The following is a 13,111-nucleotide window of genomic DNA, read 5'->3' on the forward strand; positions in this document are numbered from 1 at the left end:
CTAGCTGAAGAAATCTCAAGATTTCTGACCATATTGGTGAAACAGATGTGAAATATAATTTGAGATTGAATTTTAAATCTCAATGGGTGAGATTTAGGACACAATGGGTGAACCTAGGCTTGATAGATTAGAGGCTGAAATCTTTTCTGGCCTTAGGCCTTAGGCTTTCATGAGGAAATTTCATCAACCATTTTCCAAAGATAAATATTTGCCATATTACTTCGATGTTACTCTTTGACTACGGACAAATAAAGGTCCTTCCAAATTGACATTTTTATTTTTCTTCCAACATGGGGAAGCATATCCCATGTTATATTTTGCTGGTCTTGATTCCTGCTCTTGTAACTTCAGATATTTTGATAAACCCGCTGAGAAACATTAAGGTATGTAGCTAAATATATCAAGTCCCCTACTTACGGTATTTCCTCAGAATTTTTTTTAGCTTTAAGCAGCAACTGCAAATCCACTATCTGGATCCTTCAAGACTTCTTCAGCCTTCTGCCTGCCTGATTTGAGATATCTTTACTTACCAGTACACTTAATTTGGCTGAAATTCTAAACTTCACAGAAACTACTTTTCTATGAAATTTCATGCCCTGGGCTAGCTGGCTCAGACATGCTGCATTTGGATATGAAGCAGGCAAAGTTAGGCTGGTTGATTTGAAGCCTGTAAGGGGTTTTGGTCCCTCACTCTGCCTGTCAGCAGCTCCTGTGACTTCTTTTATGAGCTGCTGATAGGTACCCTGAGGGGGACCGTATTGGATCCAAACTTGGTTTATCTTCTATCTGCTGTATATTGTGTTGTATATTTCATTTTTAAAAAATAATAATATTTTTTTAAAATAAACACTGAATTAAGAAGTACTTCCGTCAATTTGTGTGTGATGGTGGGGTGTTTGAAACGGATGCATAGTAGTACATACGTACATACATATATACATACATACATACATACATACATACATATATGAGAGAGCTATCCACCACACCTGTGTTTATACCTTAACTTACCTAAAATTGAACTTAGGCAACTCTACAGACATAGGAAGGAATATGAAATAATCTTAGTACTCTGTGCCTCTGAGGAACAGTAGAACAACTCTATTAAGTAAAGATATTTATTATAGTTAGTATGATAATTTATGGCATATTTTCCAGATGTTTATTTTTTTCTGTTCATGTATTTAATGTTTCCAGACTAGACAGGTTGGTAAGCTGGTGGGGATTTGTTTGGTAAGAACTCAGCCAAGGTTATGCATGCTGATTATTATGGGAGCTCTCATTTATTGTGATGCTCTCGCTTAAAATGAAAAGAAATGTGGAATAACATACAGCTACCATGCAGCATATTTGGTAAGATACAGCATCTGTTGTTTGGCAATAACTAATTCTTTTCCCCCCTCTATTTGTAGAAAAGAAGTGCCACTGACGTGGTAAGTAACCTTTCATTTAGAATGCTGGTCATTAAGTTTCCATACCACATGAAAATTTATAAATATTTTCTCTTAGTCAAATGCCTCTTCATTGCTGGGCTTAAAGAAGTCATTTACTCAGCTTGAAAGTTATATCGATTTGTTCAGAAATCAATCCTCTTGTGTTCAGGGATGTTTTAATTCTGAGCAAATGGCGTATTTCATTCACTCTTGCAAAGTACCCATCATGTGCATGTGTGTGAAGGCCTCATCACCAACTTTTATGAAGGAGACTACCTCGGTCATGGATTCAGGGGTTTACAAATATCTGTTTGTGTTCCCTTTACAGAAAGAAAATAAAATGCTTTAGAAGTTTTTCTTGTATTCTGCCCCATAACAATCCACAATACAAGACTTGGCCTGTGAGGATCAGAGATCAAAATCTGACTCAGAGATCAAAATCTGACCCACAGATCCCCCTTCATATCATTTTCTGGATATTTCTTGTATTGTGAATATGCTGAACATATATTTGGGCCTTTGGAATTCATTTAAAAAAATAATTGGAATGGAACCAGAAAATGAATGTGGTCAAGTGCAATTTAAGTAACATTTTGTAAGTAAATAAAACATTAATTAAATGTAATTAGAATTAAAATAAATTACTATTTACGTAATGTGAGGTATTGAAAGATCTTTTTGCTACCTCAAACAAAGTGTTTAAAATAAAGATAAAAAATCAGCAGTATATTTCTTTATAACCATGTGACTTTTTTATTCTCTAGCACACCCAAGGCGTAGAAATCTACTGGGTGAAAATTGACTGCAGTGTTACTTCCAGGTTTTCCCGTAATGTCATCACTAGTCGAGCTGTCAATCGTGCCAATGTGTCCAAGGAAGCTTGCTTTGATGTGGAGCTTCCCAAAACAGCCTTTATTTCCAACTTTACCTTGTATGTACATTATTTTCTTATTTCTCTATGCTTTGGAAATCACTCCAGCAATAATTAAGCCATTCAGATGCTGTTAAATTACCATGAATCATAGAACTGCAGTAGTAGACGTCTAATCCAATTATATGCTCAAAATAGGAAACCTAAACTAAGTTCTCCCTCACAACCTCTCCGTTCTCACCAGTCTAGATAACTGATTCCATTACAGCATTATTTTTACCTTCATCCTTTTTAGTGTTTATTTGAAAGGGGACCATCTCTTACATAAGCTCCTCTGAACTAGACTTGCTCTCTGGATAGAGTTTTTACCAATCTCCATTGCAATATCCAGAGAAGGTCTTCCTTCATTTTTCTTCATTATGTATTCAGTCATACAGAGGCAGCATTCTTTCCAGCCTCTGCATTATACCTCTCAAATAGCCCCTTTATTTGATGAACTGAAGCAAAATAAATAAATAAATAAATAATAACATCTCTGTATATATATTCAGATATCTGATGTATCCTTAAATAGGACAATTGATGGTGTCACTTATCCTGGAATCATAAAGGAAAAAGAAGTTGCCCAAAAACAGTATCAAGAAGCAGTTTCAAGGGGTCAGACTGCAGGGCTTGTCGTGTAAGTATGTGAGGCCACACCGAATCTGTTTTGTTATCTCATTTCCTGTCCTAAGTATTTATTCAATAAACAGATGCTAAGTATGTGAACAAAGAGCAAATGTAAGTATTAAATGATGGGCTATATTATTCAGCATGTGGATATGTGATCATCCTTTTATGGCTCTCTTGAATCTTATGAATCTTCCTGTGTTTAATATGTGAAGAGCTTCTGGAAGAAAAACAGAGAAATTCAGTGTTTCGGTCAACATTGCGTCATCCAGCAAAGTTACTTTTCAATTGACTTATGAAGAACTGTTGAAGCGAAAGCTTGGGAAATACGAGATGTTCATAAAAGTAAACCCAAAGCAGCTTGTCAATAAATTTGAGGTACGATCAAATGTATTGTGGTTTTATCTTGCAGTAGTTTTGGGAAAAGCTTGTGAGTTTCAGAACTCTTCTGGGAATTTTATCTCCCCCATTAATTTAGAGACAAATGTTTAAACAACTATGGAATTTTTTTAATGCTTTGTTTATAATTTACATAACTGGTATATCTGATTTTTTTTCTCAGTCTTGCTAACGTCAACAAAATGTTAAATCAATGTTACAGATTGAAGCAAACATCTTTGAGCCTCAAGGCATAAGTGAACTTGAAGTTGAAGGGACATTCCTCAACAACGAACTGCTGCCAGTCGTGAAAAAGTCTTTTTCAGAAAAAAAGGTATGCCTGGTAATAGAACCTTGAAGGGTGATTCAGACCCAGGTAGTCCTTGCCTAATGACCAGTGGGATGGGCAATGGCAATGGGGACTGCCAGGAATTCTATAGCTAAGTGCGTTGTGTGGCAATGGGAATCCCAGTCCCAATTACCATTGTTAACTGAGGATTAACTATATTGAGTTGGAACATGAGGAGTATCTGCCATGATGATGGTCACCACCTTGGATGCAGATTCCCCTGGTTGGAAGCAAGTACAGAAGAAGCCAATTGGATTCACAGGCAAGAAGAGAGAATCACAGTGGAGACATGCCTTGTGACACTATCCAGAAGAGAAGAAAGAATGACCCCTTGAATATATTCCTTAAAAGTAATCTGTTTGCTTCATGGAACTCAGCTGACGGGTTATTTTGTCTCAGTCGGGGCTCTAAATGAGACATGGCACAGGGCAACCACAATGAAAGATACAGGCACAGAATTATTTGAGGATACTTCACAAAAGTAAAAGTAGTTCCCAAGCATTTCCCTATATCAGGAATAGGCAATATTTTCCTAGAATAGCTAAAGAGCTGCACTTACAAAAAAAATAGGTGGGTCAGAATGAAAAAAAATAAGCAGGGATCAAAAATAGTAGGTGAGGCTGAACCCAAATAATAATATTGAATATATTTAAGCCTTATCACATCAAGTTTTCACACTTTCAAAGTGTTTCTGTTTTACAGTATTTTTTTTTTAAGTTGTGGGAGATAGCTTATGCCCAATACCGGAAATTACCGGTAGCTTCCAGCTGGTGCCGATGAGGCCATCCCAGAGGGATTCTGCTCTTGCTTTGCTGCTGCTGTTGGACCATGCCTGGGCTACACCCTGCCACTGCCTACCAAGCTCCACCTTTGCAACTCTGAGGGGGAAGCAGCGATGGCGGCGGAGCGCTCCGTCCCAGGGGGGAAGTCTGCTGTTGCTGTTGACAGAGACTGGAACCTTCACATCTGGGCAGTGGTGGGGCAAGCTCTCCAGCTCCGCGGCCACAGAGAAATGCAATCGAGCGGGAAAGCAGGTGCTGGTAATTGTAACCCCTACACTAAAAGTAGCCCTAGTGCTTATTTCAGAGCCCAAAAGAAAGTAAGACTGGGTCTTACTTTTAGGGAAACGCAATAGACAGAATGTGCACACAGAGAAACAATAAATCAGTGTCCATTTCCTGTAATTGCATCTGATGTATAGACAAGATTCAAGTCTGGTACTTTAAAAAACATGTAATTCAGTGTTTCATTCCAAGCTGATTCCAGTGTTTCATTTGATTCTTCTTATTTGAATCGATGGACACTCTTCTGTAGCTTGCACAAATCTTTCTTTTTCAGGTTCTGAATCATGATGGCTTTTACATTTATATGCCTTCCTTCATATAGGAAAGTTATCTTTACAGTACATATAGGTATTGAGCAACATTCCTCTTGAAGCTGCTCTGAGTCCTTTGAGATTGAGACATTTAATAAGCTAAATTAAATTAGTAAAGAATATTATTATTAAACTCTGTTTCACTGCTGGTACAAAGATTCCATTGTAATCTTTGCCATGTTTTGGGGACTATCTGTTGGCAACCTATTTTGTCTTGTAGAATTAGACACTGTATTGTCTTCTTCATAACACTAATTCATCACAATTTCTTCTTGCTATGAAAGCTGCTATTGCTTCTCCTCTTGGCATTTCTAAATGAAATATCAGTATTCAGTCCTTGTCTTCATCAAAATATGCCACGCTGTCTATTTTAATAGAATGCAGGGAATTATGTATCACTTGTGTCTATATAATATCTTCATATCTTAAACATATTACATTGCCAAAGTGAAAGAGGATAGTTTTATAAGATTTTAAATATATACATATGTATTTGAATTCCAACATATGATGTGCTTCATATTGCTTTGGTCTTATACTGGTATTCCTTGACTTACAACAGTTCATTTAGTGACCATTCAAAGTTACAACAGCACTGAAAAAAGTGACTTATGACCGTTTTTCAGAGTTACGACTTTTGCAGCATCCCCTTGATCATGTGATCAAAATTCAGACTCTTGGCAGCTGGTTCATATTTATGACCATTGCTGTGTTCCAAGGTCATGTGATCACTTTTTGTGACCTTCTGACAAGCAAACTCAATGGAGAAGCAACATTCACTTAACAACTGTGGCAAGAAAAGTCATAAAATGAGACAAAATTCACTTAACAAATGTCTCACTTAACAACATAAATTTTGGGCTTAATAATGGTCATAAGTAAAGGACATCTCATCTTTCTCTTTTATGGGTAGATTGTACTGGAAGTTGCAAACATTATTTCTTCTTCCCAGTATTACTTTGTTGCATTTCTTGCATTTTCTTGCATTTATTGTTCCAACAGATGCAGAAAGCTGGTACATACAATGTGGGATCTTCCAATATTTAATAATTCAAAATATACCACAGCTGAAGTTTGAAAGCAACTCGTGGCTCATCCCATTCTAAATATTCCTCTAAAAAATTCCAAAGGCTTCCTTCCTTAGAAATTTTACATGTATAAAAAGTGAATAAATAGTTACTAGTTACAAGTTCTTTATTACTTCAAGTATTGAAGATTTTAGTTGTTGTAATAAGTATACCCATGCACTACTTATAAGCTTGTTGTAGGCCTCTAGTTCACTATTATAAAGCGTGAACACAGGACAAGATAGGTCTCTAGATTGATAAAGCGTGTTTGGAAGTAATATTTGAATATAAATTGCAGAAGATGTACTGAGAAATATTATGGTTCATTATCCTGGATTGTTGAATGAAAGCAAAACTTCTGCAGAATGTGCTCTCTTCATTTGCTGAAATCTAAGATGAAGAATTCTTCTTTTTAAAGGCCCATGTATCATTCAGTCCTACTATTGAACAACAACGAACCTGTGACAATTGTACAACTACTCTGCTACAAGGAGATTTTGTCATTAAGTATGATGTGAACAGAGATTCTCCTAATAATTTACAGGTAAAATCTAGTTGTCTGACATTTAAACTAATATACCAATACAAAAACAAATCCAAACAAAAAACCTTACCACAAATTAATACTATCTTTATCAATGTTTTTTAGGTAGTAAATGGATACTTTGTACACTTTTTTGCACCAAAAAACCTTGAACGTTTGCCTAAGAATGTTGCCTTTGTAATAGATGTCAGTGGTTCCATGTCTGGACAGAAAATTCGGCAAGTAAGTGAACAACACAAATTCTTGTAACATGGCTAGAAGGATGATAAATTGTACAGCAGATAAAATCAGGTCCTACAATCTTTTACTCCAAGTTATTTCTGCCTTGCAAGATTTACACATATAGTAAAATATGTAGTATAGTAAACTTGAAAGTATTTAATAATGTAATTGAACTCTACTGCTTCATCCTTAACTTCTAGCTAACCCTTCTTTTTGATGTGTTGATTTAGGCCAGGGGTCCACAACACCTGGACTGCAGCCCACTATCAGGCTGCGGCCTGTTCGGAATGGGGCTGTGCAGGTGGTGGGCGAGTGTGTACATGTGCATGAAGCTCTACTCACCTGAGCGGTGGGTGCTTGCACTCATGCATGAAGCTCCACTCGCTTCAGCGGCAACCACTTCTGCTTGCGCATGAAGCTCCACTCATACAAATAGGAGCTGTGAGCGCACACCTGCCACTCACACAGAACCATCACCTATCCACCCCCACCCCCGCCGGACCGCCAAGCCAGAAAGGTTGGGGATCGCTGATTTAGGCCATGTATTTATTTGGCTCCAAAGTCATACAGAATATTCTTCCAGCTGGCTCCTGAGGAAATTAGAATGAAATGTGGGTCATTGGCAAGCTTGAACATTACATTGCCAACTGCTTTATTCAGCTTTACAACTAGGGTGAGGACCCAAAATGGTGAATGTGAATATAGGAGGACCTTCTTTGAGGAAGCAGTTTAATTTTGAAACAATCAGTTTTCACTTAAGCCATGAATCAATCTGTTCACGAACTATATCAAGAGTCAGCAAATTATTAAAAATAGAAAAAAATCTAAAATAATAGTAATCATTTGTAAAAAGACCAACATGTTATGAAATTATCATTTTTTAAAAATCTTAGCTATCTCTCTAGTAAGATTTCATTTTATCTCAAACATCCTACAATTTCATGGGAGAAAAGCAAAATCTCACATAAATCGGGAAAGACTTAGCCAATTTTTATTTATGAAAAATACATATTAAATTTAATATTGATGCTTCAGGGATGATAGTGTGGAGCCTGACTGCTGCACAATATTACTGACCATGGTTAGGAGACAAGGGAGTGTTGCCTCAGTGTGGAGATCTACCTTTCGCAAAAAGAAAAGGCATGATTTCTTTTTCCCTCAGTAAATATTTCTCCTTAACCTTGGGTTAAACAGTTGGAGACCTTGAGCGAACAAATATCATCAAAGGATCTGTCAACAGCATATAATGTAGGTGGCAATAGCAGGACATGGGCATAACATCTGGACTCAGGAACTGATAGCTTCTGCCCTATAACAATTTAACTTATCATCCAACTACTTAAGAAGATAAACTCCTATCAAACAAAATATTGATTACTGGAACTACATTGTTTTCAATTGGCTAATAAACTGTAACTGGGAAGAAAAGATCATAGCAATGTAATGTGCTAATATAGAGAGCCCACTGGGTTGAAAGGAACACAGGGTGGAGTAAGTATGGAGCAGAAGTCCTTTGTTGAGAGTTGAGAAATCCCTCAAATACAAAAGAATTTGTTCCATTTTATTAGATTTTTTTAAAAAATAATTCTAGGCAAAGGAAGCCTTGACAAAAATAGTGGAAGACTTAAAAGAGGAAGATCACTTCAATATCGTCCTGTTTGAATCTTCAGTTTCAACATGGAAAGATAACTTAATTCAAGCTACTCCGGAGAATGTGAACCAATCAAAGGAATTTATTAGCCAAATAAGGGCGAGCGGAGGTAAGTAGAAAAAAAGAAAAGTTAAAGTTAAATTGCTGTATTAAAATGTTAAAATAAAATGGCTATATTAAAAAAAACAGTACATTGAAAATATTTGAATCTCCATTTTCATATGCTGAAAAATTTGAACCCCTGCTTTTACATTGTAGGAACAAATTTTAATGGTGGTTTACTGACTGGCATTGAAATGCTGAATAAAGCTCATGAAAATAAATCTGTACCTGAAAGAAGTGCCTCTTTAGTTATTATGTTATCTGATGGGGAGGCCAATGTAGGTAAGTAGCTGAATGACCAATGAATATGGGAATAAGACCACTATTCAGTCTCCTTGTTTTCACATAGTCTTCTCCATTCTATATATATCACAACCCCTGATGATCATGTGTCACCTTTATACCTTTGTGCTGTTACAGAGGACTGGGAAGGAAGGTGATTTATATTCTTGCATCTCACAAGAGTATCCAAACCTGTTTCTCAGCGTTGTGAGATTTGGGAGGCACTTACTGGCCAGTTAGAATCATGGACTCCCAAGAAGTTTCTTTTGGCAGAAATAATCTAGTTCCACCTCCAGTATCTATGAAGAACTTGTCTCTGTGTTACTTGGTAGTTCCCTCCCTACCTCAACAGGCTGAAAATTAATATTAATTGTGAGAGGCATTACAGAAGTCCTGGGAGAAGCTCCCAGACATGCTCCCAAATACTGCTAAACTCCTGAAGCTGCTGTTGATTGATTGTCTATCATTAGTTTCAAAATATTTTGGAATGGGGTAGGGGGGGCTATAATACAATACATCTAATAAATAACAACAGCAACAGTTTTTCCCAGGGAAAAGGCAGTGAGGAAGGAAAAAAGGAACCAGATTACAACATTACTCATTCTCTTCCAACCCATTAGGAGGAGAGCTTGAAGCTGAAAGTTAGGAAGTTGTAGAGCCCTGTTTTTAAGTTACAGGATTGCTCTGCTCAAAAAAGGTTTTCCCCACAAACGTGTTTCAGATAATTGTATTATTTAATTGTGTTTTGTGATCCTTTCTGTGCAGGTGTATCAAATCCCAGAGAGATTCAAGACAATGCTAAGAATGCAGCTAAAGGGAAATATCCTATATACAGTCTTGGGTTTGGTTATGACGTTGACTATGCATTCTTAGAGAGATTATCAACAGAAAACAATGGTGTGGCTCGCCGCATCTTTGAAGACTCAGATGCAGCCTTACAACTACAGGTAGAAGAATAAGCATATGAAAGGTTGATATTTATATTTATGATGAAATATTTCTGTGGCAGAGAAAGGACACCGAGTGCAAAATTTAATGACACTACTTTTGCTTGGATTCAGACATGAATCAAGCAGAGAAAGATCACTGATTACTCTTTTCCCATCCTTAAGCAAAGCTGTATAGCATCCAAAAGTAACCAAAAGAGATTAGTATATATGTTCCTCTCACACTGTGGCAAAGAATGAACTAAGAATAGAGTGAGAAAATATAGGAATCCATTGTTAATAATAAGTTTCATCATCCCATGAATTAGTTTTCTAAAGACACTCTCTCTAACAGGTAAGATATTACAGGGACCAACCAGGTGCATATTTTTCTTTAGTTCTTGACTAGATCCTGACCCCAGACACCATTTTTTTCCTTGTTTCTGGCCTGTTGCAAAAGAATCAGCACAGCCCATTGGGATGAAACTTTATTCCTTCTCGGTCAACTAACTACTATTATTTCATTCATGTCATACTCCATATTTTCCTGGCAAAAATTAATACAAAGTGAGAGGTTGGGGAAAGAAATCTAGAAAATAGTTTATTTTATTTACAACACTAAATAGGAAGCAACTAAATTTCATTTTTAATGTGTGCCATTGTGCCTACAGGAAAAAATGACAAGAAAAGTTATCTAATCTAATCTATTTAAATCTGTGTCCAATTTAAAATGTCAGTTTCTTCCTTTGAAAAAGCTGCTCACATCAGGAAAATTTATCTCATGAGAGTCTACATCAGGGAATATATATGATGAATGAAAGTGGACCTTTTTATTTTAAAAATGGATTGTCTAGCAATCAATGGTTTTGCAAAATAGGAAAAGGTGTCGAGAAATGCTTTGTGTTAGTAAAAGTTGTGAATGAAAAGAATTGCGCATTTTTTCGTGATTAAAAAAATTAAAATTCATCAGACTTGAAAATGGTTTTATTAACATGTACAGTAAAATGGTCCTAATATTTGTACTGCACGTGTGTAATGTCATTGCTACATCTAAACTCACTTTTCCATATCTATACAAAATGGTAGATGTGAAAAAAGGGATAGAGTTTTAAAGAATTAAAACTTTCAAAGAGAGTTCTGTTTTCCAGAGTACTTTTCCAAGCAAAGGGTAGTGTAGAAAAGTAGTGTGGTTAAAAAAGCAACCTCTAATTTCCAATATTTTGATTTTAAGAATAAATACCCTTTTAGTGTTACAGTTTTTAATCACCCTAATATCTATTTTGTTCCAAGGATTTTTATGATGAAGTGGCCAATCCTTTGCTTACTGAAGTGGAGTTAGGCTATAAAGAAAATGCCATCGCAGATTTGACTCAAAATAGTTTTAAACATTATTATGATGGCTCTGAAATAGTTGTGGCTGGACGAATTACAGACAATGACGTGAACAGTATCACAGCAGAAATAAAAGCTCAAGGGGTAAGTTAATCAGTTCCAGAAACATAATTCTGTAAACACTGCTGAGAAAGTAGGTACTCCAGGGGAAATTATTAGATAATTTACCTGCCTTTATTGATGTTCCAGAAGATAGAACTAATTGTGAAAAATTTGATTTTGGAGATGGTCTCTATTTATATTGCTTCTAGAGATAGGAAAGCCATTCAAATTACTGGTATATTGGCTAATTGTTTCACTTAGTAGCTAGCCAAACTGAAGTTAAACTTCCAAGCCATATCCATCCTTCCACATTTCAACATAGTTTCACCTGTCATAAGACTCCCACAGAAGCATTTTCAGGCTGGGAGGCATCCATATTATTACTAGTTTACATGGCTGAATGTGGTTATGTTGAGCTGGGTGACAAATATAGTGTCATCCATTTTTCCTTCTAACATTATTGAAAGGCACATTTTTTTCTGAGATGCAGCACACTTCATCAGATACATAGAGTGGCTAGGCTGGTGTGGGATTTAAATTGAGATTTGGCAAGCAGGGTAATAAAGGTATGCATGTATGTATTTAATTTAAAAATAGTTATATAGTGATTATATAGCGACCCAGCTTGTACCAAATTCTGGGCAGCTCACAACTAAGAGATAAAACCACATTTGTGTACAATGAAAATATACAAACCAAAAATATAGTTTACTTGCGAGAAGTACTGGTATCTTCTTGGTTAATAATTGTAATCTGTTAGAAACCCATGGGGTTTGTTGAGACCTTTAAAGACTGCCTGAATTTTTTTGATATATGTGAATTCAGCCATTTGTTGCTCAATCTGCATAAACATAGAAAAAAACACCTGTATAAAAGTGTAGTGCTGAAAAATTATAGTGCAATTATAAACCCAATCCTTTTCTTTCTTGTAGGCACTAAATGAGGTGACATATACTGAACAAGCTGATGTTGAGGAAACAACCAAAGCTTTCGAAGAGCAACAATACATATTTGGAGAATATATTGAGAAATTCTGGGCTTATCTCACCATTCAACAACTTCTAGAAGCACGGTAATGTAGGGCTTTTCCAACAGATTTATTATTTCTGGTTACTCCGGAGAACTTCATGAGGACTGGTAGAATCAATCACTTTCTATTCCTTTCCTGAGAAAGATTATACTTTAGGGCAGTGGTGGCGAACCTATGGCATGGGTGCCAGAGGCGGCACTCAGAGCACGCATGCCGTCACCCCAGTCCTAGGCCTTCAGCTGGGTTTTATAAAACGTTTTCACTTTAGGCCTCCGCGGCCGTGTGCAAAAAAAAAAGGTCCAATCAATCAGTCAATTTCAACTTCTCGCGGGGAAAAAAAAGATCTTGCAAAGTTGGAATTGATTGATTGAACTTTTTAGTCCCACCCAGTCTGCCGTTACCACCACAGCCACGCCCACCCAATGGGCCACACCCACCCAATGGGCCACACCCACCCGGCACCCGACGATGCATAAGTGGGTTTTGGGTTGCAGTTTGGGCACTCGGTCTCTAAAAGGTTCGCCATCACTGCTTTAGGGTTAAGGTTAATAGTTTCTGTTTTAAAGATAAATTTAAAATCCATTCAAAAGAGGAAGGAAATTTAGTTTCATTCAATACAACCTGGAATTGATTAGTAGCTATTTATTGTGTATTGCGCTGGTTGAGGCATAGACCAGACCGATGTAATACATTGCTGAAAACACAGAAGTGCTCAAACTGTCATATTGACGGCTATTTATACATTGCCGCCACTAGGCGGCGACCAATCAGTTTAAAG

The 13,111-nt window shown here is 36.7% G+C and overlaps 1 protein-coding gene across 1 annotated transcript in view; it reads left to right on the top strand.

Annotated features, from left to right (window-relative positions):
- The first annotated feature begins 290 nt into the window (after positions 1–290).
- LOC107287362 (inter-alpha-trypsin inhibitor heavy chain H3-like) overlaps positions 291–13,111 on the top strand; it is a 21,217-nt gene continuing 8,396 nt past the window's right edge. Inside the window, exons 1-13 of the mRNA XM_015815867.1 lie at positions 291–383; positions 1,413–1,433; positions 2,198–2,364; positions 2,879–2,983; positions 3,189–3,351; positions 3,575–3,685; positions 6,561–6,686; positions 6,792–6,908; positions 8,500–8,668; positions 8,818–8,943; positions 9,709–9,890; positions 11,160–11,345; positions 12,236–12,375. Of these exons, the coding sequence (XP_015671353.1) occupies positions 291–383; positions 1,413–1,433; positions 2,198–2,364; positions 2,879–2,983; positions 3,189–3,351; positions 3,575–3,685; positions 6,561–6,686; positions 6,792–6,908; positions 8,500–8,668; positions 8,818–8,943; positions 9,709–9,890; positions 11,160–11,345; positions 12,236–12,375 (1,706 nt within the window). The remainder of the gene's footprint in view (positions 384–1,412; positions 1,434–2,197; positions 2,365–2,878; positions 2,984–3,188; positions 3,352–3,574; positions 3,686–6,560; positions 6,687–6,791; positions 6,909–8,499; positions 8,669–8,817; positions 8,944–9,708; positions 9,891–11,159; positions 11,346–12,235; positions 12,376–13,111) is intronic.

This window comes from Protobothrops mucrosquamatus, unplaced genomic scaffold (genome assembly GCF_001527695.2).
Source record: "Protobothrops mucrosquamatus isolate PMUCROS unplaced genomic scaffold, P.Mucros_1.0 scaffold380, whole genome shotgun sequence".
NCBI lineage: Eukaryota > Metazoa > Chordata > Lepidosauria > Squamata > Viperidae > Protobothrops > Protobothrops mucrosquamatus.